The 27,574-nt window shown below is 53.8% G+C and overlaps 1 protein-coding gene and 1 long non-coding RNA gene across 7 annotated transcripts in view; both read right to left on the reverse strand.

Moving 5' to 3' along the window:
- Positions 1 to 3,632: 3,632 nt before the first annotated feature.
- Positions 3,633 to 7,655, reverse strand: LOC131491283 (uncharacterized). The gene is made up of 3 exons (XR_009251389.1): positions 7,320 to 7,655; positions 5,017 to 5,234; positions 3,633 to 4,249 (listed from the first exon to the last, which is right to left on the reverse strand). It is a non-coding gene; the product is annotated as an uncharacterized LOC131491283 (long non-coding RNA).
- A 1,708-nt stretch (positions 7,656 to 9,363) lies between these two features.
- SLC25A25 (solute carrier family 25 member 25) overlaps positions 9,364 to 27,574 on the reverse strand; it is a 34,985-nt gene continuing 16,774 nt past the window's right edge. The window contains exons 1-11 of one of the 6 annotated variants that reach the window (XM_058693997.1): positions 26,333 to 27,548; positions 17,188 to 17,314; positions 17,009 to 17,096; positions 16,323 to 16,358; positions 15,949 to 16,060; positions 14,603 to 14,761; positions 12,929 to 13,081; positions 12,542 to 12,649; positions 12,261 to 12,428; positions 11,594 to 11,744; positions 9,364 to 11,490 (exon numbers count right to left, since the gene is read on the reverse strand). In XM_058693997.1, the coding sequence (XP_058549980.1) occupies positions 11,306 to 11,490; positions 11,594 to 11,744; positions 12,261 to 12,428; positions 12,542 to 12,649; positions 12,929 to 13,081; positions 14,603 to 14,761; positions 15,949 to 16,060; positions 16,323 to 16,358; positions 17,009 to 17,096; positions 17,188 to 17,314; positions 26,333 to 26,551 (1,506 nt within the window). In that variant the 5' untranslated portion in view covers positions 26,552 to 27,548 and the 3' untranslated portion in view covers positions 9,364 to 11,305. Of the gene's footprint in view, positions 11,491 to 11,593; positions 11,745 to 12,260; positions 12,429 to 12,541; positions 12,650 to 12,928; positions 13,082 to 14,602; positions 14,762 to 15,948; positions 16,061 to 16,322; positions 16,359 to 17,008; positions 17,097 to 17,187; positions 17,315 to 19,719; positions 20,003 to 26,332; positions 27,549 to 27,574 lie in introns of those variants that run through there. The other 5 variants (XM_058694000.1, XM_058693995.1, XM_058693999.1 and 2 more) reach the window with 5 other exon arrangements.

Below are 27,574 nucleotides of genomic sequence, written 5' to 3' on the forward strand. Positions count from 1 at the left end.
GCTGAGCGTCCAGCTTCGGCTCAGGTCATGATCTCACTGTTTGTGAGTTCGAGCCCCGCATCCGGCTCTGTGCTGACAGCTCGGAGCCTGGAGCCTGCTTCCGATTCTGTGTGTGTCTCTCTGCCTGCCCCTCCCCCACTCTCAATCTGTTTCTCTCTCTCTCTCTCTGTCTCAAAAATAAACATTTAAAAAAACATAAAAAGAATTCATGTGCCTTGTGATGGCAGACACTGACATAAGAGGCCTGAGGAGCATTCTGGAGGCAAAACAGCCTAACATTTGGAAGCAGTGGCCTCAGTCTCTCCTGCAGAGCTGGTCTGCTACCTGCTTGTTCTCGTTCCTGCCACAGGCTTCTGTCCTTGTCAGCACATGTGACGCTGGCTTGTTCTTCACAGCTGCAGAGTGCTCGCTGCATGGATAAGCCATAGCCCGCTGGCCAGGCCAGCCACACCAGCGTGCCTCCCCTTCCTGTCTCCTGGGAGTGCTTCTCCTGTGGGAGGAAGGAGAGAAGCCAAGGCCGGAGGCCACATCAGTCTGTGGCACGAGGCCACCTCCAAGAGCCACCCTTGTGTCCAGAATACTGTTCCTCCGAATCAGTCAGGCCTTAAGTCCTCAAAGGCCTTTGCTCCAGGGACCCGGGCCTGTGGATCCCAGAGCCTCCCTCAGGCAGGATAGGAACTGGGCCAGCAGCGCTGTGGGTCCCCCAGGGAGGGCCTTCCCTGCATCCCTGTCCCTCTTCCCATCTCTTCACAGACAGCCTTTTCCTGCCACCCAGCTGTCCGTGACGCCGTGGCCAGGGGAGGGTCTCACTGCCCACATCTCCACCCTATGCTCCCTGCCCCTTCTCTCCTGCTCAGCCCAGGGATTGTGTCTCCCAGCCCAGGCTTCCCCACTTGAGGCCTGGTCTGGCTAAGGAGGCTCAGGTACAGGCCAGGCCCCAGCTTCCAGCTACCTTCTCCCTGTTTTCACAGATTCAGATATTTTCTTCTGTCTCTGCATTTCACAGAGGAGGATATGGTTGTGGCAGAACCGTGTGCTGGGGACAGGGACCTGGCTGGGGGCTTTTTCCCCGGGGCCGCTGCAGGCCGAAAAGGCACCCACCGGCACCCTCCACACCCTCCTCCACTGACTGGTCACCTTGAGGAAAAGGCCAAGGACGATAGTAGCTAGACCTGTTCCCTGCGACTGAGGCTGGAGAAGGGCCAGTCAACCCAAGGCCACCATGGGACACCAACTGAGCGTGCTTCTTCCCCTGAGTATCCTCCACCGCAGGTGACAACCCTGCCTCAGTTTTCCCAAATGCTCCTTGGCCAGCCCCTGGGTATATTTTCCCATAACCACCAGAGGGCAGTAGAGGATGCGAAACAGGGCCTCATGCTGCCACGTCGTGACCAGCTTCAGAATCGCATCTCTTGTCTGGCTGGTCTTCGTTACCCAGCGACTCTTGGCTCATCTATAAAATGCGTTGAGCAGGTAAGGGTCCGAAAATGGGCAGGCAGGAAAAGCCACACCTCTCGGAGGGAAGGGCCGCAAGCCAAGAACCTCTGCCCCATTTTGGTCAGGCTCAGATGAGGGCAGATGCCCTGTGGCCTTGATGACAGCAGAAGGCCTGAGGTGGGAACCTTGTCACCACCTGCTGTGACCTTGGACAAGCCCTCGGAGGTCAGCTAACCTTCGTGGGGTTGATGTGGTTGGAGATGGGAACACTACACAGAGTCAGCGTGCACAGTTGACATGTGATGGGCGTTTTATGCAGCCAGTGGGGTCTGCTGGCCTCAGAACACACTCTCTGTTCCCAACCGGGCTTTGAGGTCAAGAGCTCCAGGAAATGAGAAGAGTCGTGAGAACAGCGAGATCCTTCTGCCCTGGGAGTCAGGGAGGTCTCTGGGGAGGACAAGCCACAGCTGGGGCTTCAAGAGTCAGGAGGATTCCGGTTTGCTTTGTTTGTTTGTTAGACTGTTAAATTTTAAAATTTCACTTTGATTATGCAAATGATGAATGTCTATTGTACATAAATAGAACTTTCAGATAAGCAAAAAGTTGATACCAATTATTCATGGTCCCACCAACCTAGAGATATGAGCACTCAAATTTTTTTTGGAGTACAGCCTTCTAGATTATTTTTTATGTAGCCCACATATAGTGCACATGTGTGTGTGTGTGTCACATACACAGATAGGTATAGATAAAATTTATATTTTATGAATAAATATCAGCTAAATGGGGCCTATTTTATGGCAAGGATTGTTTTGAGCACTTTACATACTTTACCCCATTTAATCTTTGCTACCCCACTTTACAAATGAGGAAACTGAGCCATCAGAGAGGTTAGGTGACTAGCCCAGTGTCACACAGAGCTGGTGGGTGGCAGAGGTAGGATTTGAACCCAGGTCTGGCTCCAGAATCTGTAATCTTTTTAGGTACGTATGTATGCATGTCTGTCTGTATGTATTTTAATGTTTATTTATTTTTTGAGAGAGAGAGACAGAGAGTGTAAGCCAGGGAGGGGCACAGAGAGAGGGAGACACAGAATCAGAAGCAGGCTCCAGGCTCCGAGCTGTCAGCACAGAGCCCGACAGGGGGCTTAAACCCATGGACCATGAGATCATGACCTGAGCCGAAGTTGGACACTTAACCAACTGAGCCACCTAGGTGCCCCTTCTTTTTTTTTTTTTTTTAAGTTTATTTTGAGGGGGAGAGAGTGAGTGTGAACAGGGGAGGGGCAGAGGGAGAGGGAGAGGGAGAGAGCATCCCAAGCAGGCTCCTCACTGCCAGTGCAGAGCTGCATGTGGGGCTTGAACTCATGAACTATGAGATCATGACCTGAGCCGAAACCTAGTCGGACACTTAACTGACAGAGCCACCCAAGTGCCTCCCCCGAATCTGCGATTTTTTTTTTTTTTTTTAAGAGAGAGAGGGCCCAAGTGAGCAAGGGGCAAAGAGAGAGGGAGAATCCCATGAGGGGCAGAGGGAGAGAGAAGCGAGGCTCACCTGAAGCGGGGCTTGTGCACACCCAATGGGGAACTCAGACTCACAAACTGTGAGATCATGACCTGAGCCAGTCAGATGCTTAACCAACTGAGCCACCCAGGCGCCCCAGAATCTGTGATCTTAAATTTTTTTTTTTTTAACATTTATTTATTTTTGAGACAGAGAGAGACAGAGCATGAACAGGGGAGGGGCAGAGAGAGAGGGAGACACAGAATCGGAAGCAGGCTCCAGGCTCTGAGCCATCAGCCCAGAGCCCGATGCAGGGCTCGAACTCATGGACCGCAAGATAGTGACCTGAGCTGAAGTCGGATGCTCAACCGACTGAGCCACCCAGGCGCCCCCAGAATTTGTGATCTTAACACAATGCCTTACTACTCCTCTCTCTCTAGGTAATTTTTCCTTTTTTTTTTTTTTCAATTTTTAATGTTTACTCATTTTTGAGAGACACAGAGAGACAGAGCACTACTGGGCTGGGTGGGGGGGTGGGGGGCCAAGAGAGAGGGAGACACAGAATCGGAAGCAGGCTCCAGGCTCTGAGCTGTCAGCACAGAGCCCGACGTGGGGCTTGAACTCACTGATTGTGAGATCATGACCTGAGGTGAAGTGGGACGCTTAACCGACTGGGCCACCCAGGTGCCCCAAGTTTTTCCTTTTTTTAAAGTAAAAATTCAGATCGTGAACATATTCCGGATCAGTAATTGCTCTACAAGTCTGATGGCTGTGTAGTCCTCCACGGTAGCCACCTTCCGTGGGATGACTGTTCCCTAATTTACTTCACCAGTCGAACGGGAAGGATTTTGAGGGGTGAGGGGCAGAAGGGTGTAACGGGGAACAGGGTTTGCAGTGGGGGAGTGGCGTGGTGGATTGAGTAATGGCCCCCAAATGTGTCCGGGTCTTCGTCCCGGGAACCTGTGGCTGTTACCTCGTGTGCTCAAGGGAATTTGTAGATGTGATTAAATTAGTGATTTTGAGATGAAGGGCTTTTCCTGGATGGGGCCTCAGGATTGGGCCCTAAAGGTGACATGATCACAAGTGTCCTTGTAAGAGGGAGGTGTGACTCCAGAAGAGAGGAGAAGGAAGCAGAGGCCAGCGGGGGTGGGGGGGACATTCGAGAAAGCTCGACCAGCCAAGGGATGCTGCAGCCTCCAGAACCGGAAGGAGCCAAGAGGCGGACTCTCCTCGGGAGCCTCCAGAAGGAAGCAGCCCTGCGGGCACCTTGATTTCAGCCCAGTGAAATAGAGATCGGACTTCCAAGCCTCTAGAACCGTGAGAGAACAGATGAGATGAATCTGTCATAAGACACCACGCTTGTGGCACTTTGTAACAGCAGCTACAGGACACGAATACATAGGATAGAAGCCAGTGTGGCCTGGGAAGAGAATCGGCTACTGGGAGGAGCCTAGTGACCTCGGGCAAGTCCCTTGTCCCGTCAACTCTGTGAACTGAGAGGTGGGGCGGGGCTGGGCTGTGTGGGGCGGAGGGGGCGGAGCCACTGAGGGGTGGAGCCAGCCCCCTGGGTCTTCAGCATCTACATCTGCTGTGGGGAGATAACAGGTCGTGTTGATGGGCAAATGGTCAAAAGAGATGGCTCCTGGGTGGCCGCCCCAGCCAGCTTCGGTTCCAGGAAGCTCCGAGCAGGAGGCCCAGCTCAGTCTTGCCCCCCTGGGGAAACTGCTGCAGGCCTGTGGCCCTCCCCCTGCCTCAATTTCCTCATTCTTGGTTCTTACCTGGCCTAGCCCATTGTGTCCCTCCTGCTGGCCCTTCCTAGCCAGCCCTGGCCAGCCAGTGTGACCAGGCCTGGCTGGTCTGCTCCGGCTTCCTCGTCAGCCTTGGAGGGCAGGGACCAAGGTTCACACCTGGGCAGCTGGGCCCAGCACACAGATGCTCCCCTCTGCCTTCCCCTACATTCCAACCTGCTCAGACCAATGAGATCTGGATGGGGGGTGGCCTGGCCGGGAGCCAAGGTTGAGAACATGGCTTCAGAGTGAACGAGCTGGTTTGAATCTCACTTCAACATATACTTACCCTTTGTATGAACCCGGACAAGTTCCTTCTCACTCTAAGCCGTCAGGAAGGTCTGTGCCCATCTTGCTTGTGAGGAAACTGAGATTCAGGGAGGCATGAGATTTGCCCAAGATCATATCGCCAGGTGCTAGGATTTAAGCACAGGCTTGCCCAACGAGTTCCAGGTTCTCTGTGGCCTCCAGGCTCAGGAGAATAACCAGGGACCGGGTGCCACCTGTCTGGAGTGGAGACAGAGTGCTCCTGGGTGAAAGTCCCCACGGGTGGGTCGCAGCATGGTCCCTGTCCCATGGGCCTCCTGGCGGGCAGCCTCAGCAGAGCCCAGGGGTCAGCTGATGTGCAATTGAGGCCGTGTCAGCTACTCACAGTGAGGCCTTGGGCAAGTCATTTTTCCTCCAGCCTTAGTTTCCTCATCTGTAGAATGGGGCCACGGTGGCAGAAACACCTCCTAAAACCACTGAGGGCTAAGTCCTGTGTGTGCAGTGCTCCAGCTGGTGCCCTCAGGATTAGAGATGGAAGGGTCTATCTAGCTTCAGGAGGGAGACGGGTAGAGGAATCACCAGGCCCTGCAGCACAAATTGCAACCCCCACCCCACCCCCAGGTTGGGTTTCTTCAGATGCCAGAGGCCCCAGGCCCGCACGAGCCTCCCAACACTGGAGGCTAGAATGACAAGCGTTGAGGGGGTTACTTACTGTGTGTTTGGCTGGGGAAAGGGAGCTGTTTTTTAAGGACCAGTCTTGTCTTTTCCTGATCTCATTTCAACTTCTTTTTGTTATTATTATTATTTTTTTAATGTTTATTTTTAAGAGAGAGAGGGAGAGGGAGAGAGAGATAAGGAGACACAGACTCCGAAGCAGGCTCCAGGCTCCGAGCTGTCAGCACAGAGCCCGACACAGGGCTCAAACTCAACAACCATGAGATCATGACCTGAGCCAAAGTTGGACACTTAACTGACTGAGCCGCCCAGGCACCCTTAATTTCAACTTCCTTTTTAAAAGAATTATCATTGGGGCACCTGAGTGGCTCAGTCGGTTAAGCATCCAACTCTGGGTTTCAGCTCAGGTCATGATCTCACGGTTCATGAGTTTGAGCCCCAAACTGGGCTCTGCACTGACAGTGCAGAGCCTGCTTGGGATTCTCTCTCTGCTCCTTGCTTGCTCTCTCTGTCGCTCAAAAGTAAGTAAATAAATAAATATTTAAAACGATTATCATTGAGGGGCACCTGGGTGGCTCAGTCAGTTTAGCATCTGACTTGATTTTGGCTCAGGTCATGACCCCAGGGTCATTGGGATCAAGGCCTGAATCAGGCTCTGAGCTGAGCCCAGAACCTGCTTGAGATTCTCCCTCCTGCTCTGCCCCTCCCCCTGCTAGTGCACATACACCCACTCTCAAAAAATTTTTTAAATGAGTATTTTTAAAATTTGAGTATAGTTGACACAATGTTAAATTTCATCCCAATTTTATTTTTATAATTGATGTCTCACATCTTTTTAAACAATTTGCTTTCTTTTTTTTTTCTTTTCTTTTTTTTTAGAGAGAGAGGGCACCAATGAGCGAGGGTGGAGAGAGAGAGAGAGAATCCCACGGGAGGCAGAGAGAGAGAGACAGAAGCAGGGCTCGTGTTCACCCGAAAGCGGGACTCGAGCTCACGGACGGTGAGATCATGACCCAAGCCGAAGTCAGATGCTGAAGCAACTGAACCACCCAGGTGCCCAAGATTTGATTCTTAAGTAATCTCTACACCCAGCCTGGGGCTCAAACCCACAACCCTGAGCTCCAGAATCGCACACTCCATTGACTGAGCCAGCCAGGCACCGCGCCCCCGCCCCTTTCCAGCTTTCTAACAGCCCTTCCAGGCAAGTCTTAATTCTCTTTATCTAATGGACAGACAGGCTCAGAGAGGTGCTGTGACTCTTCCAAGGCCAACCTGGGCCACACTGGGGCAGGGATTTCCACTGTCCCGTGGCCAACCCATGGAAAGTCAGACAGGCTTTCTTTTTTTTAATTTTTTTTTTTTATGTTTATTTATTTTTGGGACAGAGAGAGACAGAGCCTGAACGGGGGAGGGGCAGAGAGAGAGGGAGACACAGAATCGGAAGCAGGCTCCAGGCTCTGAGCGGTCAGCACAGAGCCCGACGCGGGGCTCGAACTCACGGACGGCGAGATCGTGACCTGAGCTGAAGTCGGACGCTCAACCGACTGAGCCACCCAGGCGGCCCTCAGACAGGCTTTCTATATTTGTTCCCTATTGCTGCTGTAACAAATTAGCACAGACACAGTGACTTAACCAATATAAAAGTATTACCTTGCAGTTCTGGAGGTCAGAAGTCTGAAATGCGTCTTACTAGGCTAAAATCAAGCAGGGCCATGTTCCTCCTGGAGACTCTTGGTGGTGAATCCTTTCCTTGCCTCTTCCAACTCCCAGGGGCCACCCACATTCCTTGACTCGTGGCCTTGACAACGACCTTGGGCCGAGTCCTTCCTGTGCCGTCTCCCTGACTCTCCCCAATCCCCCCATTGAAGGACCCGTGTGATTACATGGGGCCCACCTGGGTAATCCAGGATAATCTCTCTATTTTAAGGTCAGCTGATTAGCAACCTTGATTGCCCGGTGCAATGTAACCTAATTCACAGGTTGTGGGAATTAGGACAGGGACCTCTTTGGGAGGGGGCAGGCATAATTCTGCCTACGGCACTCGGGAACATTTGGTTGGGAGAGCAGGTTCTGGGTGAGGGGACCCACTTGCCAAGACCTACTGGTCAGGAAATGGTTTATGCCCGTTAACCCTGGCAATGAACAGCTGAAGCAGGTGCCATATTAGTGTCCCAGCTGCTAACAAGTCACCACAAACTTGGATGACCCCAAACAACAAAAATTCATTCTCTCATAGTTCAGGAGGCCCAGAGTTTGGGATCCAGCTGTCGGCAGGGTTGGGTCCTTCTGGACAGTCTGAGGGAGAAACTGCCTGCCACTCTCTTTGCCTTGGGTGGCCCCTGCAATCCGTGGTATTTCTTGGCTTGTAGATGCATGCCCTGTGGTCACATGGCCTTTTACCTCTTTCTGGGCATGTCTGTCCAAATTCCCCTGTTCTATAAGGACACTACTCATTGGGCCTGGGGCTCACCGTAATCCAGGTTTTGTTCTTTGATAAAAATTTTTTTTTTTTTAATTTTTTTTTCAACGTTTTTAATTTATTTTTGGGACAGAGAGAGACAGAGCATGAACGGGGGAGGGGCAGAGAGAGAGGGAGACACAGAATCGGAAACAGGCTCCAGGCTCCGAGCCATCAGCCCAGAGCCTGACGCGGGGCTCGAACTCACGGACCGCGAGATCGTGACCTGGCTGAAGTCGGACGCTTAACCGACTGCGCCACCCAAGCGCCCCGATAAAAATTTTTTAATGTTTAGTTTTGAGAGAGAGACAGAGTGTGAGCAGGGGAGGGGCAGAGAGAGAGACACACACAGAATTTGAAGCAGACTCCAGGCTCTGAGCTGTCAGCACAGATCCCCACCCGGGGCTCGAACCCACCAACTGTGAGATCATGACCCGAGCCGAAGTCGGATGCTTTACCGACTGAGCCACCCAGGCGCCCCCACTGTAACCCACTTGATTACATCTGCAAAAGCCCTATTTCCAAACAAAGTGACATCCTGAAGTTCCCGGGGGACATGAATTTGGGGGGGATGCTATTCAACCCAGTACAAGTGGTATATACCAGTTTCAAAAATGGGCACACTTCCGTGCCTCCCTACAGCCTCTGAATGCCACAGCCCTGTGATGGAGTCCCCAAGCTGCTTCATACTGTCCCCTGCTGCCCTGACATACCTGGGGCCATCAGGGACAGAGTGTGGATTGTTATTTAATGAAAATGGTACCAGGCGCGGTCTTAAGTGTCGGAGATAATGCTACAAGTGCTTTCTGTGCCCCAGAGGGCCTCTCCCTCTCCCGGGGAGACAGGCAGAAAGCAAATCGAGAACATCAGGCAGGGCCCCACAACATCTGTGTGTGCCAGCTGGGTGGGAATGAGCGGTGAGGCCGGGAGGGGCACCCGGGGCAGTGGATGATGGCACTGCAGCACCTGGAGGGGCTTCAGGGGCAGGGAGTGACCAGCTCTGCCCAAGAGACTCAGGAGGCCTGAGGAAGAAACATCAGGCTCGGGGGGCTCTGGTGACCTGTGCAGAGCACCCCCACTCCCATTTTAAAGAGGGAGTGCCTCCGAGAAGCCCGGAGAGGGTAGCTTTCTCATTTCCTCTGATGAGAAAGGTGGATTCTTTCTCTGATGTGCAGTTGCCCCCCCGTCCCCCCCCCCCCCGAGCCCCTACCAGAAAAAAGTCACATGGCTCCATCATCAGCTTTGAAACAACTTTATTAGAAGGCTGTTTTAAAGGACAACTTCCAATTCTGTCTTAATATGCTTTTTCACAAATTCCAGTTATCCCTAGATTTAGATAAAACAGTAATTTTTGCATTGATCTTTGCATCCTATTTGAATTGTCCTCACCAGGCCATTCTGGTGGAACAGAAGCGCGACCGTTAAGTCGCCAAGTTGACCAGCATTGCTGAGCAGGAGTGGTGGGGGGGAGGGGGGGCCTGGGGGGGAGGGAGCCCACTTCACAGGCGGGGGCGGGGAGCTGGCCGCCCTCTCCTGGAGCCCCCACCCCAAACTCACAGTGATAGGCCCCTCAGCGCCTAGTCAGTCTAAAGGCTGAAACAAGAGATCCTCCCAGCCCAAGAAATGATCTGGACTTCCACGCTCAACGGAGTGGAGATTTCTGCCACTCTTCCTGCCCCCGGTCAGACCCTCAGATCCTAAGGCTCTTCCTGGGTGCAAGCCCTGCTCCAACCTGCCAGGAGCCACCTCCCCATGACCAGGGCCCTCCCGCCCTGACCTTTCTTCTGTCGCCAGTTCCGAGGCATTTCTTTGGACAGACTTGACGACAGTGCGGCCAGCGGCGGGAAAGGTCACTCCCACGGCCCCTCCTTCCTCTCCCCACCCCACCTGGAGGGTGCTGGGAAGGTACAATCAACCATGAACATAAATATGAATACAAAATGAACTTGAAAATGACAGGCTATTAATTAAACAAATCTATAAAAATAGTTAGGACAGAACTCTGTTCAAATAAATATGAAATAAATAGGCTCCAAGCACTGTGACGCCCTGCATCGGTGGAATGTGAGGCTGGTCCCACTTTGCCCCGATTGGGATTGGACACGAATCCCCAGGGGACGTCAGAAACAGACTTTAATGCAGTCGGCCAGGCTTTCTACCCCCTCTGTCTTCCCTCTGGAAGCACAGAACTTGCACATTTGTCCAGTGTGCCCTTCTGAACAAAACCCTTTTCCCAATGATATATAATTAAGGCCTTTAAAAACCTTTTCCTTCTCTCCCCAGGACGCGCGGACCCCCGGCAGCGGCTCCCCTTCCCGCAGCTACATGACGCCTCACCGCTCTCACTCCAGAGCAGGGGACGGGGGTTGGTTCTGAGTTGGTGCCAGTCCTGACGGAGTCTGGGGCCAGCTCAGAGCACCAAGACAGCCCGGCAGCAGGAGCAGAGGCTTTCTGCGTTGCGGGACCCAGCACGTGCCTTCCGTGAAGCCATGCACCAGGATGCCAGGCGGCCAATGGAGGGGCGTGGCCTTGCCCCCTGCATGCACACGCACACCCAGGTGCCCGTCTGTTGGTGAGCTCAGAAGCCAACAGCAGGGCTCAGAAGAGGGTGCGCACAAAAGCCAGACTCCTCCCTCTTCCCGGCACAACCTGGCCAGAGGTGACACTGTGGGCCAGGAAGCCAGGTGTGAGGTCCCCACGGACTGAGGTGAGAGGAGCAAGCAGTAACATGGGGAGTGGGCTGGTAGCCCTCCTCCTACCATACTAACACAGCAGCGAGGAAGGAAGGAAGGCGGGCGCGGGGTAGGCGCCCAGCAGGCCAGGGGGCAAGGCCCGCGGCTGGTGGTCTGGCTGCAAGATGGAAGAACCAAGCCGGTTCCGAGCCCTGCTATCTCGGCAGGCACCGCAGGAAGCGTCCTGTCCCTGTGTGCGTGTGCCTGTGTCCTGCTACCCCCCCGCCGGAGCGGACGTGACAGTCGGCCAGGGTCAGCGGGACACAGCCGGTGAACCTGCCAGGCCTTCCCCTACTCCCTTGCGGGCGCACCCCAGGCTTTTCACAGCTTGGCTTCAGTCAGCTTAGTGTTGGCACATTCACAGAATGAGATGGCTAAACATCCCGGGGCTGCAGGCCCAGGATCCGTGAGTCTGCCGAGCGAGGCGGGGTCGCACCCCCGTCCCATCACCGCGACTGCACGCCCAGGGTGATCTTCAGGTTCTCGTAAACCACGTAGCTGATGCTCACGGCCGGGATCACCTTCATGAAGTTGGGGGCCAGCCCCCGGTACAGGCCAAAGGCGCCCTCGGTCCGCAGGATCTGTCTGAAGAGGCTGCTCATGGTCACCTCCGGGGCGCCCTCGATGGAGGCTGTAGCGAGAAAGGCACCCATCAGAGGCTTGCCAGCTCCTCCCGAGAGCCTGACCTGCCCTGGGAGATGGGCCCCTGGGCACTGGCCCAGGACCAGCATTACCTTGGGCCTGCATCCGGGTCCTGACCAGGGCCAGTGGGTAGCTGGCCAGCTGACCACAGGTGCTGGACATGGTGCCACAGGCCAGGAGCACAAATACGCCAGGGTCGGCGCTGTTTACCGCATAGCGCTGCAGCCAGGCGTTCTTGAGCGTCTGAAAGGGGAAAGGGGAGCAGGGATGAGCCCAAGTGCCTCTGAGCCTCACAGAGACCTTGTGAGGCCATAAGAGACAGGGGCGCTGGGGGTGGGGACACAGTTATTGGATCCACACAGGAGGCACTTCCTTGTCACATGGGATCCTCGAGGCCACTGTAACCCGATTCGCTTGGCCTGCCTGCCCTTCGTTTCTGCCCTCACTGGGGGCTCCTGGATAAGACCGGAAGCAGGGATGACGCAGGGGCAGCAGCCCCTTCCCTACACAGAGAGCCTGACTCCTGGGGTCTGAAGTCTTCCGGGGGCACAGTGGACCCCCACAGACTTGTGCTCTGACAATGTGCCCACTGAATCCCTGAGGGCATAGGACTTGGGGGCTGCAGTGTGACAGGAGACCCTTGCAATGACTTGATGACCCTGGGAGGAGACACTGGTGTTCCTTGTCGCAGTCATCCCCAGTGTCTTTCAGGAAGTGTGACAACAGATGGGGGGGTCCTGGCTACTAGGGGTTCCTCACCTCGTAGACAGCTAGGTCTATCCCAGCGTAGGGGATGATCCCCAGCATGTTGGGAACATAGCCTTTGTAGAAGGCGGCCATCCCTTCTCTGGCCAGGATCTTCCTGGCACAGTCCAGCATGCCCGAGTACTGGCCTGTCTTGCGCAGGGCCATCCGGGTCTTCAGAACCTGGAGAACCCAAAAGGAGCGACGGGAGGCTGAGCATGGCCCCCTTCTCGCCCTCAACCCCACGCACACTGCTTGTTCTAAGAGGCTCTACCACAGACCAACGTGACCCTCACCTCCATTGGATAGATGCTACTCTGCGCGATGGCCCCAGCCAACGACCCTGCCACAAGTCTCTCGTGAATCCTCAGAGTCTCCTGGTCACTCCCCACAAGACGCTTGATCTAGAACAGAGAGCAAACGGACTGATACACCCCAGAGATCAGCGCACTGGCCCCTGCCCCACCGTTCCTCCCAGAGCCAGTCAAGTTTAACCAAGACCCGGTGTCCCTGGCACCTGTGACACCGCCCCAAAATAGAAGGAACTGACCCACAGTGGAGCTGGCAGCAGGGTGGGGGCCGGACCCAGCTGCCTGCCCCGCCCTGCTGTCCCCAGTGACTGGCTCCAAGTTCCAGGGCATCAGCAGGGCAGGGACCTCAGCCCAGGGAAGCTGGGTCCTCACCTGTTCATAGGCCATGAATTTGATGGCCGACTCAGGGGCAATTTTGAGGACATTGATGCCGTTGCCCCGCCAGAGGGATTTGGCCCCACCTTCTCGAATCATCTGGGTGAACCCGCCCACGATGCACATGTTGTTGCTTCGGGAAGCGTGAACCTGAGGAGGGAAGCACAAGCGGTCAGAAAGAACCCTGAGGCCAGAGGGCTGCCATTGATGGACAAAGAGGCTCTATCACAGGCCAACACACCGAGGTCAGCAGGCAGCTCTCTGTTTCTCGGTTTTCAGAAGGGTAACGCAACACCGTGACAATCAAACACGGCTACCCCAGCTCCTCACTGTGCACCCACTGTGTGCCAACATTGTGCTAAACACCTTCACAATAACTACCTTAAAACGTTTCTTGGGGCGCCTGGGTGGCTCAGTCAGCTAAGCGTCCGACTTCGGCCCAGGTCATGATCTCACGGTTCGTGATTTCAAGCCCCGCGTCAGGCTCTGTGCTGACAGCTTGGAGCCTGGAGCCTGCTTTGGATTCTGTGTCTCCCCCTCTCTCTGCCCCTCCCCAGCTCATGCTTGCACTCTGTCTCTGTCAAAAATAAATAAACTTTAAAAAACAATAAAAAAAAAAGTTTCTTAAACTGAGCTTTTTCTTATCGCAAAATTTCAAACACATACAAAAATGCACAGAGATATCATGGGCTTTCGTGAGCCCAAAATCAGCTTCAACAAGCATGAAACCAAGGCCACTCTACATCTGCGTGCACTCCCCACCCCCACCTGTTGGATCGCTTTAAGGCACATCCCAGGCACCATCATTCCACCCACGCACCGCTTTTCATCCCTACCGCGTTCCTGGGAATTCAGTTAAGAAACACAAATCGATGAGGCAATTTGCTGGAGCCCCTTGGTTTTTTTTTTTTTACAGAGGACCTGGACGTCCCGGCACTAAAGTGACTTGCCCAAAGTTTCACGGCTGTGAGGATGGGGGACCCCCTAAAGCTCTTCTCCCCACACCATTCCACCTCCCAACTTGGGCACAAGAAGGGAGTTCACATTTAACAAGCTTCAAACCAATGCAGGCTCAGGAGGGCAAGGAGGGGGGTGGGGGGCGGGGGAGGAAAGGATGGCACCTTTTCTGAGCCCGGCTCAGAAACACAAGTGTCAGCACACAAGCAAGGGGACAAGCAGGTGACTGGCCATATTCACTGGACACTGAAGTCCAACAGGGCGTCCTCGTGCAGGTCGATTTCACAACCCTGTCCCTGACACGGGCCTAGCTTATCTCTGCCCTGTGGACGTGGAGTCAGGCACCCGGCCAAGGTAAAGGTCTCCGGGCCAGGTGGGGGTCCACTTACTCCGACCCCGTGTGATGTCTATGCAAGATGCACCCAAAGAAACAGGTTCCTGTCACGCCCGGTTCTTGGTGGCCTCACTTGCCCCCATCAAGGCCCTGTAACGTGACCCCTGGCTTGCTTGACCCAGATAAAATGAGATAAACTATGTGCAAAAGGGCACCTAGATCTGGATCTTATGCTGCCCTGTCTGAGCAGTAATTCCGATCTAATTTAATGGGTTAGAATACTATAAGCCAAACAGGGTTATACAAAGGAGGGGAAAACCAACCCACTGAGGAACCAGGGGATAGAACCCAGGCACTCTGAGGCCCGCTTCCCCACATACCTGCATAAGCACCTTGAGTCTGTCCAGGGGTGCCGTGCAAGTTCTGGACACGGCCCCTGCCCCGCCTCCAGCCACGAGGTGTCTCCACCACATCCCCGTCTGCCTCTCCTCCACTGTGAATTCGTCGGGGACCGTCAGATTCTCACCCACATCGAAGATCTGCGAGGAAGACCGACAAAGATAAAATAAGCAGGCTCCTGACTCTCGTGGCCAAGCTGCTGGCAGACAGCTAGGTCCATAACGTTCCACCGTCTAGAAGGGCCGAGCCCGAGGGGCCACACAGATAGTGAGAATGCCAAGGGCCCAGGGTTGGAGATGGGTGTGCCCCTCCCCCTTCACCGTGTGAAGGTGGCACAGCTCCGATCCCTTTCGGAGCCGTGCAGAGGCCCAGGGATAGAATCTGAGAGCGCAGCTGGAAGAAAGCAGTTATAAAACCACTTGGACAGCTTTGCAGATACTGCCCCTGGCTCCTGTAAGAATGGCTTACAGAGGCATTTCAGCTGAGGATCACCAGACTGCCTGTACTGAAAGGGTCAAGTCAGGGGTAAAAATTCTTCTGAAACCCGATGTGTAACCAGATCACGCTGGCAGAACATTGTGCAAGGGCCTCAGCAAATATCAGAGAGGTTGCGATGCCTACGTAATGGCCTCCCTCCTGGGCGGCATCCTGCCGAGTCCGCACCAGCTCTGCTCTGACGCCTGGAGCAGGGCACCTAACTTCCCCCACTGAGAGCCAGGCGCGCCCTGAGGGTGAGGCCCTGACCTGGACACAGTGGGAGACAGATTGGAGGTGAACCCCAAGCGAAGGGGCTTGCAGGCGGGGCACCAACATGGCCACGACCAGGGAGGTGTGGGTCTTTCTGAACAGCGGCGCTGACAGGCGTGAAGGAACGCTACGAACAGGACCGTGGGGATGTTTTCTTTTGATAGAGAGAAAGGACACAAAAAGTGTGTGTGGGGGGGGGGGGGGCGGGGGCGGGGGAGAAACTTAATGGCTCTGTATTTGTTCTCTGTACAGTGTCCCCCGCCGCCCAAGGCACACTCCGGCTTTGGGAGAATAAGCCGGATCAGGGAAGGGGTGTTTGGAGTGGACCCTGAAGAACAGGCGGTGTGTGGGGCAGGAGGGCACCCCTGGCAGAGGGAACCCACGTCTGGGGAACGGCTGCGTTGGCCGGTATGTGGGAACGGAGGGTGCCCGTGGAGGTCTCTGGGGGGCCACCGGCGGAGTGAGCAGGAGGCAAGCCAAAAACCCCGCCCTCACCCCACGCCGGGGTGGGGGCTGACGCCACACGAGCGTACCCTTGAATAGAAGAGGCGGAAGACGCCTCGGGGGACAAGGGACTCACCGTGGAATGCTTCCAGTACAGGATGATCTCGGGGATGTTTTCCACGGGATGCAGAAGGTGGTAGTCTCTCCACTCGTTCCAGTCGATGGTCATCGTGCCGTTTTTATCCATGCTGCAAGACAAACGCACGGTCGGTTTCCCCCGGGAAACGGGCCCGCGTGCCAGCCGCATATCCCCCCTCCAGGCGAGCCAGGGGCAGGCGCGGGGCCGCTGACGAACCCACAGGAGGTGCCTCTGCCCCAGTGAAGAGGCGAGGTGGCTCCACACCCCACTTTGCCCAAAAACGGGAATTATCGTGGCCCGCAAGAACCCCGTTCCGATCAGGCACAGAGGTCAAGGAGGGAGGCAGTCACCAGGGTGACACGGATACTTACTAGGTGACAGGGCCCCAGAAGTGGCCCGTTCGTATTCTGACAGACAGACAAAGGAGGATGCAGAGGAGAGAGGAGAAACACAGATAAGTGCTCGGAGCAGATGTTAGCGAAGCAGACACACGCCACGGCACAAACGCCCGGGGAGCGGTACGAGAGGCAGCTGGCCCTGACCAGCCCCTTCCGGCCCCGGGGATCTGGAAAAGGCGCAGGCAGGACGGGAAGCCGCTCCTAACACAAACCTGCATGACTTCCTGGCAGAGTGACTACGCTAACCCCCCAGGACCAGGGCTCCCCTGTGAGCTGTCTCGGGGCAGCACGTCTGAGGACGGGAGGGGAGAAAAGTCGGCCTTCTCAGGAAGAAGTCCACCGTTAACAGGCTGCCCGAGCCCCTCACCCGCCAGGCAGTGCTCGCCTTTCACCCACTTGAAACGCCCCCAACTAGTCTTTGGTCTTCACGGGCCACCGGTGAGCGGGCACGCTTCCAAGTGATTTGTGACCCTGGCCTGGAACCTGGGGAGCAGCGGCTCTCGGGGAGAGGCTACCTGGGGCTCGCGTCAAACCACCAGAAGCCAAAGTTCAGAGAAACAGGGTCAGTACAGTGAAGGGCACCACAGAGTTGGCCGGAGAACGCCTTTCTTTCGTCACACGCTTGTTAAACCAAACGCGGAGGCTGACGAAGCGCTCACCTCTTGAGAATTTTTTCTGCCTGCTGTTCGGAGATCTTGACTCCCAGGTCCCGCAGGGACTGCATGATCTCCTGAGCGTCGATTCGTCCTGCAACAACAACAAAGGCTTCAGCCGGGGGCCGGGCCCCGCGAGAGGCCTGAGACCCGGGGCCGCCACTGGCTCTGGAGGCAACGCTCACCATCATTCTTCTTGTCCAAACTCTTGAACACCAGCCTCAGCTTCTTCTCATGATCTTGCAGATAATGGACAAATTCTTCAAAGTCGAGTTGCCCGTCGAGGTCTTTATCTCCAGCTTGCACGATTTTCTACAAAACAAAAGGAAGGTTTGGTCCATTAGCTCGCGCACTAGCTCTCCCTAGTCCCTCACGGTGCCCCGTCCCCAGGAAACAACCGTGCCAGCCCACGAACAGAACAGAGGTGGCCCCAAGGACCTGAGATGCTTCCTTCGCTCTACTCCCAGAGCCACCATTCAGACTCCTGGGGGCTGGCCAGAATCCAAGCAAGAGCGCATCCTGCTTCCCTCACAAGCAAAGAGGGAAAAGTACACCCAGGAGAAGCCCTTCCGCAAGAGGCTAACAGTGGCGGGCTTGGCACTTTCTCATCCCGAGTGTCCTGAAGACTAACTTGTACCCCAGGGTCAGCTGCGTGGCTCCCCGGCAGCACTGTCCCTGGCACCAGGCCTCAGCCTGCATGCTCTCTGCCCAAATGTGGGGACGGCCCTGGGCGCTCCAGATTCCCCCAGCAATGCTGTAGCCTGCTCTTTATGCCTACAGGTGGCACTGGCCCAAGAACAAATGGGTGACCAGGGTAAAGGTATGGGGCAGAGCTGGTCCCTGCCAATGCCTGCTTGCCGGAAACACTGCCAGAGAACCCTGGTAAGAGCCAAGGGGGGACTATTCTGGGGCTTGGGCTTAATGGCACCGCCGGCCTCTGATCCCAGATGACATAACTGACCTCAGCTCCCTCAACCAGGTACCAAAAGGCAGGCCAGCTCTTCTTAGTAGTTTACTGACCCAACAAGGCTTGAAGAGACCCCGTTCCTTAACAGCACTCTGTGCCTGCCCTTAGAGGTGAGCCTTGCTCAGCAGCTGCCGTTGGTTTTGGATGCCCAGCACCTGGAAATTCTCCCCAGACGAGTGAGCACTTGGCCTGTGCCACAGGGCCTGCTAAATGCTTTACTTCTAGTAACCTGCTGAACCCTCTCAAGCAGCTCCAGGAGGCAGGTACTGTCATTTCCCCCATTTTACAAAAAAAGGAAACAGAAGCTCAGGGAGGTTAAGTAATTTATCCAAGGTCACACAGTTAGGGAAGTGGTGGGCGGGATTCAAGCTGGGCCTGCTGGACTCCAGAGCCACCTCCCTAGAGATCCTGCTGCCGCCCTAAAAGTTAATCTCAAGAAGGTGGGGGACACACATGAGTCACTGCAACCCAGCAACACCCCAAAATCTAGACCGAGAATCCCCTTAGGAAAATGGTTATAATCTTCCTGTGTTGCCCAATTCTCTCAGTGAGAAACACACTCACCATTCACAAACCAATATGGCTTTAAAAGTCTCTGAGCCAACGGGTTAGGAAATGGATGGACCATTGGGCGAGCTGGTGCCCTCCAACGATTACAATCAGGGTTACTCTCCGAACTAGCTGATGGCTCTTTGCGACCGCTCAGCCACTCAGGGTGCTAGGAGGAGGCCTGGACAGATACCATGTCACCTAACATGATCCAAAGAACAACTCTGGGGGTGTGGCTGGAATGTGAGACAGATGCTGGTACATATTTTATCTGTTATCTGGAGTTAACTTCCTGCGGACATTTGTGCTCTCAGCCAAGAATGGTACGAATTACATATAGGGTTATCAGTCTAGATTTATGACAAATGGAAATAGACTCTAGGAGGCTTTGGCGTCTGGGCTGTTCTGCCACCAACGCAATCCATGTGCCTTGGTGTGGGGGGTGCCTTGTGATACAGAAAACCCAAGGTTGTGTTCATGGCAGCTGATTTCAAGATATCTTCAAAGTCATTGGTTCTACCTCAGAACTACTGGGCCTACTTTCTGGCTCCTTCCTAGGATATGCTAATCACCACCCCTGGCACACCATCCGACCTCCACTGCCATCAGGAACACTGAAGGGACAGCATGAGATCTAACAGAGAAGTCAAGGTGCCCCTTCAGGAGGCAAGCAACCCCCACAGGCCGCGTAGCCATCTCCCCGTCTTTAAAATGTAACGATTTCTGCTGCCTCCCTGCTCCCAAGGGAAGTCTCCCCCTTCCCAGGGCACAGCACCCCCGGCTCCGACCTCTGTAACTCGACTTCCAACTCCTGGGCCTCCAACAGGAGCTTCTCTGCCTATCCGTCCCTCCCTTCCCCCAGCTCGGAGAAACAGCCCCACAGCATGTGGGCTGTGCCCCCATCCCCGCCCGCCCTGTACTTCTCCGGAACTACCCACCCCCCACCCCCACCCCCGGCAAGAGAATTCCTTTCCGTCTCCCACAAGTATCTTCCCGCTAATTCCGGCCTTCCTTGGAAGTCACATGAAAGCCTGTCATTCCCGTGACGTGACATAGCCCTTTCCCGGCTGCAGCCGCAAGAACTTGCACATTTCACACATTCTTTCCCCCACGGCGGCGGGGAGACCCGGCAGTTAGCGCACGCGCACCGTCCACCACCACTCGCATTCATTCACTCCGCCGGCCCCAAGGCCGCACAGACCTGCTTCCACTGGCGGTAGGTGGAGAACTCCTGGGAGGGGATAAAGACGCTGAGTTTGAAGATGGACTTCAGCTCGGCGGGAAGCCCCTTGGACTCGAAGTACTGGAATTCGGTCTGGGTCTCCCCGATGAGCGGCACGTAGAGGCACAGGCAGAGCATGCTGACGGGGAGCCGGGCGCGCCGCCGCCTGCGAGCCAGGGAATGCTTGCCGGCCGGGCACACACGCACCGGATCTGCCGGGGCGCAGCTGTCATTGGCTGCTCAGGCCCTGCCCTTTTACTTAATTGAGAAAAGCCTGCCCACAGGAAGCCCTGCCCACAGCCAATGAGCACCGGCCCCCGCGAGGAGGAGGCGGCGATTGCTCAAGCGGAGGCGTGTAAAGATCAGGACTGACGTCACCTGCGCCCCGACTTAACTCTTCGCCAGCGGGCCGCGAGAGCTGTCGGTCGGAGCGAACCTTCAACCTGCGCTGCCGAGCCCGCCAGATGAACAAACAGCCTTCAGCATGTTTTTCCACAAGGTCCCCAAACGCGTCACACAATACAATGGTTTTCTCCCCTTTAGTAAATCATTCCCGACAGAAAAAGAAGCGGCTGTACAGACTGGGTCGATGCTAACTGGAAATGGGTCTGGTTCAGCTGTGAGGATAGCAGTTGGCAGGAGCTGCCCGAGAGCCGGGTGCGCAGCCATCCTGGAAGCGGCCCCATCGCGGGCTCACTCATCCGCAAGGGGGCTGCCCCCGGGCAGGCTGTGCCCTGGACTCAGACTGCCTTAGTCGCGCCACCTTCCAGCTGGCTCCAGTGACCTTTTCCAGGCCACTCTGCAATGGGAGCACCTCAGAACCAACCCATTCCCCTGCAGGCTTCCTCCTGGGGGTCCTACAAGCACCGGGGAGCTGACATGATGGGGGCAGAGGGGATCCCCGCTAAATAAAGATCGTTGTGCTGAGGGGCTTCCCAGGAGCATCAACCTGGGGTCAGCCAGCCCCTCACTGAAAACTCCAGATGGCCTTCAGGGCCCACCCTCAGAATACTTCAAAGTTCGGTATAGTCCTAGCTTTCTGGCCTAGGTCTGTCCTATTCAAGAGGGAAGTTTTAATTTTTAAATTAATTAAAATGAAATTAAAAAAACTCAGTTCCTCAGTTGTGTGACCACATTTCAAGTACTCCACAGCCACGTGGACTCACTGAGCATTTCCATCCCACAGAAAGTTCTGTCGGGCACACAGCTCCAGAAGATCCCTTTTAGGTGAGGATAAGGGGAAAATCTCAGGTCCTGGAAAGTCAGGTTTGGGTCATCAGTTAAGGGCGATCCATCCTCTCGAGGCCGGCCTACCACCTCCACATCATCCCCTTCCCCAAGGAGAAGTGTCAGAGACTCGAGCTGCGGAGGCAGACCACATCACAGAGATGTTCCTTCTATAGTGTGCCATTTCCTAATATAGACTAAATCTCACTACCAGGATGGATAAAAATGGATGGTTATTATTTGGAAATCACAAAAGTAAAAGGAATTTTATTAACTCACTAAAAAGCTTTTTGTTAAGAACTAGAAAAAGAATTTTAAGATAAGATGGGGTGCCTGGCTGGCTCAGTCAGAAGAGCATGTGACTCTTGGTCCCAGGGTCATGAGTTTGAGCCCCACGATGGGTGTAGAGATTAAATAAATAAGGCTTAAGAAAAAATAAGATGTTAATGCTTACATATAGCATTATGAAACATTTTAATAACTTATATGACATCTCAGCCCCTCTAAAAGAGACCTGATGATGAGTCTGTATGTAATGACAGGTCTTGGACTACACTGGAGAGGATCTGATGAGGAATCCAGAGGCAGCTTGGATTATCCAGAAGATTTCTGCTCAGCCTCCACCTAAATCCATGGCACTCAGCTACCTCTAGAATTGCGCCAGCTAGAATTTCTGGTTTGGGCTATTTTCACATACAACTTATCTCTGCTACTGGGGTCCCTGAAGGCAGACTATTGTTTTGAACCTTTGTACCTCGACTTGGTCACGGAGGGTGCTGATATAAATAGCATGATCACTCGTGATGAAGACCTCAAGTGTGTTTTTCTGAGTGTCTGCAAACATAGTCGTTGGGGTATTTCAACCACCTCAACAAGGTCGTGTATTATTATTTTTATTTTAAAGGAGGCTCACACTTATAGGGGTGCCTGGCTGGCTCAGTTAGTAGGGCATGTGACTCTTGATCTCAGGGTTGTGGGTTTGAGTGCCGTGTTGGGTATAGAGATTACTTAAAAACAAAAACTAAAAAAATAATAATAATAAAGGAGATTCACATTTATAAATACAGGAGCTAAATTTTGAAATGCTGATCTTCCTTTGTTAAATTATTCATGTTCGCCTCTGAAATAAAAATAAGTTACAGACATATGTTGAAATATCTCATTTCTTAATGACTGCAGTCATTCCAATATGGCTTTTTTTTTTTTTTTTTTTTTTGAGAGGGCACACGAGCAGGGGAGAGGGGCAGGAGAGAGAGAGAATCTTAAGCAGGTTCTATGCTCAGCACAGACCCCGACAAAGGGCTCAACCCTATGACCCCGGGGATCATGAGCTGAGCCAAAATCAAGAGGTGGACGCTCAACCAACGGAGCCAGCCAGGCGCCTCTAATATGGCAAATATTTTGGTTGAAAAAATAAGTTGTTCAACTTGGGAGATGTTCATTTTCTAACAAGTAAATATAACTGTACTACGGAATTTTTCTTTGTGTACTATCGAGTTTCATCATGTATTTACAGAACATGAGAAAATGTTCAAAAACAATACCAAATAAAAGGAAACCCATATTCTATATTTTAGGGAAAAACTGATTAAAGCATTACCAGATAACAGCAACTGTTTTCTAGGGAAAAAACAACAACAGGATGAAATCTCCTTGGTTATAACAGAGCTTGTTATTCCACAGCCCAATGGTATCATGGGGTCAAGAAATGTTCTCTGAAAAGCTCTGCATGTGCTTATCAAAATGTTATTTTCCAATGCTAACGTTAATTCTATTCCAACGCTGATTTTAAAAAAGGGTTCCAACGTATTTTTATTGTGCAACTGTGAAGGAGTCCAACAGAATGTTTTCATTAGACAAACTGGAATTGGGTGTTTGCTTACTTATTTAAACCAGCCCTCCTCTTGAGTCCCACAGGTCAGGCAGAACTCCACTGTCGCACAGAAACTGGAAATCCCACCCAAGTGAGCCAATCTCGAAGCACCTGGGATGCAAGGTAAGTGCTCTACCCCTGGGGTTACAGACGGCGGGGCCCAGAGGGGCTCTGGGGTCACCCCCTTAATCTCTGAGATGAGCAAACGGACCTGGAGAGGCGCCCTGGTTCGCCCGGGGCCCAGAGCCTGTTGGCGGTAGGGCTGGGCCTCACCCAGGACCCAGCTCTTGTTACATCCACGGAAAACAGCGCCCAAACCTGACGCTGCCAGGAAGAGATTTTAGAACTCAGTTTCCAAAGAAAGCCTGTACGCCTGACATGGAGAATTACAGTACGCAATGCTTCATGCTGGAAGGTGGCAGGTGTGTGGGAAAGGTGTGTGACCTGAGCGAGTTCAGGCTTAGGCTTAGGTTTAAAAAAAAAAAAAAAAAAGAAAAGAAAAAAAAGCAAACCCAAAACCGATCTGTGTGAAAGCTTCTGAACGCATACCGGGGAAATACAAATACGGAAGACTGAAGCAGGGCTCGTGTTCCGATCCTCCTGAGTCACACCGGCTCACAGCGTCACGTGCCATCCCTCTCCCCGTCCTGCCATCTACCATTCTTTGCTCTTTGGACTTATTTGAGTTTTGTGGCCCAGATCTACTTTTGCGGGCCTCTTCTGATGTCCGTTCCTGTAACAAGTGGCATGCAAAGCCAATGACAGCAACTCTGGATCCCTTAGGATCCAGCAGTCTCAGGTTCCATTTCATCTGTAAAGTAGAAGTTCCTCTCCCCAGCATCCTGTTCTCCTGGAGTCTGCCAACGCCACTAGAGGCTGTCTGTCCCTGTTCTACTGCTCTGGTTCATGCCCCCAGAACAGGTGCTTCCTGTAAGCGCTGAATACCATGAGTAGGAGAAGAGCAGGGCAGGTAGAGTGCCTCTGGGAGTGGAGCATTAGGTCATAAAGTATCTCTCCCTCTTCTGCAATGACTCAGACCTGGCCAAAAATATTAATGTGCAAAGGAGCCCCGCCAGCATCCAGGCTGCTCTAGCCCCACCCACCTGTAAGGTTCTCGAACCTCATTTGCTGCTGTGGCTGGGAGTGTCATTTGATGATCAGGTTGCCATGACAGCCCAGCGTAGCTGGGTTTCCAATGAAACCTGCCCGCACTTGGCAATTAGACACACAATGGGCAAAATTCTCTGAGCTTCTGAGGAGCCGGCCCCTCAGGATTTGCGAGCTTGAATGGCCCTGAGGGCGCCTCTCTCACGCCACACTAAATGGCTTTCTTCTCCAACTGCAGATTAACTGTTAAGACAAAGATAAAGGGGCAAACTGGAACAGCTCCTAGAAGAAAAGCCTGCAGGAACCTGACTCCCTAGCAGACAGGGGGAAGTGACAGCACAACAAAGTAGTGGGAACTGAGAAGCTGGGGAAGTGAGAAGCTGAGGTCCCATCGGCCAAGCATCGCGAACCCCAAACCCCACCTTCAGGAGTCGCTGCACTGGCCAAGGACACACGCTGCAGAAACACTATTCTGTCCGTTTATCTGCAGAAATGCTCCTGCTATTCCCAGTTCTCAGTTTACCTGCTTTTCAAGAGTCCACACTGCCCAGATGTGCTTGCTTTCTTGCTTCACACCAAACTGGCTACTCTGTCTCCCCCCTGGGGCTGCCCCCACCCCCAGGCAGCTGATCTGTCTCCCTCTTGGAGAAAGGGAAAGGTGTGGGTCTCTGGCTGGGCCCCGTGACCCCACCCCCTGGCCCCACTGGCAGGCCAGGAATTAAGCTGTTCAGAACAGAAAGTCCTGACACGAGGCCACCCAGGGGCAGGGCTGGCAATAGGTGCCAGGATGAGTTTGGGAAATGGAGCAGTTAATTATTAAAGTCCAAAGTAGGTGAATTTAAAAGGGAGCCAGCCAGTCTCTTAATCCCTTGGCCATCAGGCAAGCAGGTCTGTAGATTTAAAAAAAAAAAAAAAAAAAAAAAAGGTTTGGGGCGCCTGGGTGGCTCAGCCGGTTGAGCGTCTGACTTCAGCTGAGGGCGTGATCTCACAGCTCCTGAGTTCGAGCCCCGCATGGGGCTCTGTGCTGACAGCTCGGAGCCTGGAGCCTGCTTCGGATTCTGTGTCTCCCTCTCTCTCTGCCCCTAACCCACTCGCATTCTGTCTCTGTCTCTCTCAAAAACAAATAAACGTTAAAAAAACAAAAAAGGTTCTCACAAAGGAGAGCGCCACCGCCATTTCTGAGCTCGTCCAGGATGATAGAAAGGTAGAAAGAGACGGGGCTCGAAGCACGCCGCAGGCGGTACACGGATTCTGAGGCCCCTGCCCACCAGGACAAGCCCGTGGCCTACAGAGGCTTCTGCTCAAAGCTTGCACCTAAATGCCAGCAGGAGCTGTTGTCCCTCCCACTTGGCAGAGAAAAACCCAACATTTAATTCTCTGATACAGCAGTTCAATTCAAACAACATTTTTGGGGAATCTACAATGTGCCAGACACAGGGCAGAATCTCCTTCTCTCTTCTGGTTGATTTTTATCCTGAGAAAGGAGAACAGATTCAAAACAACCACAACTCAGGAGGTCAGCAAGGCTGCTCCTAACCCAGGCAGGAGAAATCCCAGGCAAGCTGCACTTTCCATTCTAATCCCAAGAATGCACCTTGGTCCTATTAAAACTGCTTTCTTCAGGGAAAGCAAGGCCAAGTACAAGGCAAAGTTCCATACAGATTTCGGGGTGAAATCTCACCTCTACCCCTCTGGAACTGTTGAATCCTGGGTAAATTATCCAGCCTTTCTGCATCTCCGTTTCCTCATCCATGAAATGGGGGTGCTACAACTTACCTTGGCTCTTGTGAACATGAGGCGAGGTGACCCACACTCACAGCACCAGATGAACAGATGGCCCTGGGAGACCCGCAGACCCGTGAGGGGACCGGCCTCTGCACCTTGGGACTCCAGCCTCTCCTGACTCCTCCTTCTCCTCCCTTCCTTACAGACCCAAAGGTCTGACCTTAGGGATGCGGGACAGGCTGGCCCTCCCCAGCTCCAAGCAGTCTGGTTCAACTTTAAAGGTCCTCCCTGCATTGTTCAGACAAGCTAAGACACAAGACATAGCGTGATCGTTTGTGTGATCGTTTGTCTCTTCCTTTCAAACGGCTTTCTGGGACCAAAATGACAAATCCTAAGGTAAATCCTCTATGGCCTTCAACCTTCCTTCCCCAAATGGCCACTCAGCCGGTCATGATAGGGTGATAAAGCTTTTACCGTGGCCACAGGAAGATTCTAGACTGGAGACTTGGGTTTCTTCATTGTCTAACACTTCTCCCCAGGCCCCAATACCAAAGTGATTGATTTCTAAGTCCTCTCTTCCTCCCCACACTCCAGTTTTCTCCAGGGAACCGATCCTAGAACAGCCCCTAAAGTAGGAGGTCCTCTTGAGGTTGCCATTACCTTAGGAAATTGCTCTGCAGGTCCGACCACCAGCAAAATGGTGGGTCTCTTGTCCGTGGCCTCAGCCCTTCCGTCCTGTTTCCCCAAAAAGCTTGACATCTGGTCTCCCCGAGCTGGAGCCGGGGTGCCTCTGACTTCATTATCGTTCCCCTCTCTGGAGCCTTGGCACCCAGCCCTAGGGAGAAAGCTGGACAGAAAAGGCCACAGCATCTGCAACATCACGGCTTCCTCCCAGTGTCGCCGGCGGTTGACTGTTCCACTTGTGAGGAGGGATGTGACCACAATACCAAAGATCTCTGGCTACGCGGCTGCTCGGAAGACTAGCCTGGGGGGGCTGTGAAGCTGAAAGCTCGGCATGCAGTGGCTGTTTCCTGCTTTTTCAAATTTCCTAGCACTGCTGTCCTGCCTGGCCTGAGAAGGGGCTCCCTCTAGGAAGAGCCCTGCCGCCGAGCTGCTGGCGTTGAGAGAGAGCAAGCAGACGGAGCTACTTCAATAAAAACTCACTCTTGCAGATGGATGGTGATCGAATGTTTGGCTTTTTTCAAAGAGCTAAAAGCCATAGCCCAACAGATCTCTCCTGGAGGCAGAAGCAACTCGGAGGTCCCAATTATTCAGCAGTCCTCGCTCAACTAATGACCATCACACGAGCCAGGACCCGGACCTGAGCACCCCGTCTGCGTCTGCAATCTCACTGCAGCAGGGCGCGGCCAATCATCTCTGCCGACACTACCGAGTTCATTATCCCAACCAGCAACGGCCCTCCAATCACAGGCGGCCGATTCCCTGCATGCGGCCGGCAGTTCTGCAGGGAGGTGCTGATGGCAACCGCCAGATGAGCCTCCCATCTCGCAGGACCCTCCCGGTGCTGCACCCACCCCCCCACCCCCGCGGGAGCCCAGCTTCCTCCTCTCCGCCTGCTTGTTTCCGGGATGACTTTCACCATCAAGGTTAACACGATCAATACACCCTGGCAACACCTCCTGACACATCCAGCGACGCTCTTCGTTGCCCCATTAGCCCGTTCTCTCCAACTGCCGAGCACAACGCACGCCATACCGGCTACTCACTCTCCCATGTCTTCCTCTACACCACGAGCTGCTTAAGGACGGGGGCCAAGTCACACATCTTTCTCCCTCTAGTACCCAGAACCAGGCACAGATGAAGTCTGTAGACTGGAGGGAGTGGATGATCATGAATAAAAGTGAAGTTCCATTTGCTTAAATGTTTCTCAATTTACTAGCC

The sequence above is a fragment of the Neofelis nebulosa genome, chromosome 12, assembly GCF_028018385.1.
Source record: "Neofelis nebulosa isolate mNeoNeb1 chromosome 12, mNeoNeb1.pri, whole genome shotgun sequence".
Classification (NCBI taxonomy): Eukaryota; Metazoa; Chordata; class Mammalia; order Carnivora; family Felidae; genus Neofelis; species Neofelis nebulosa.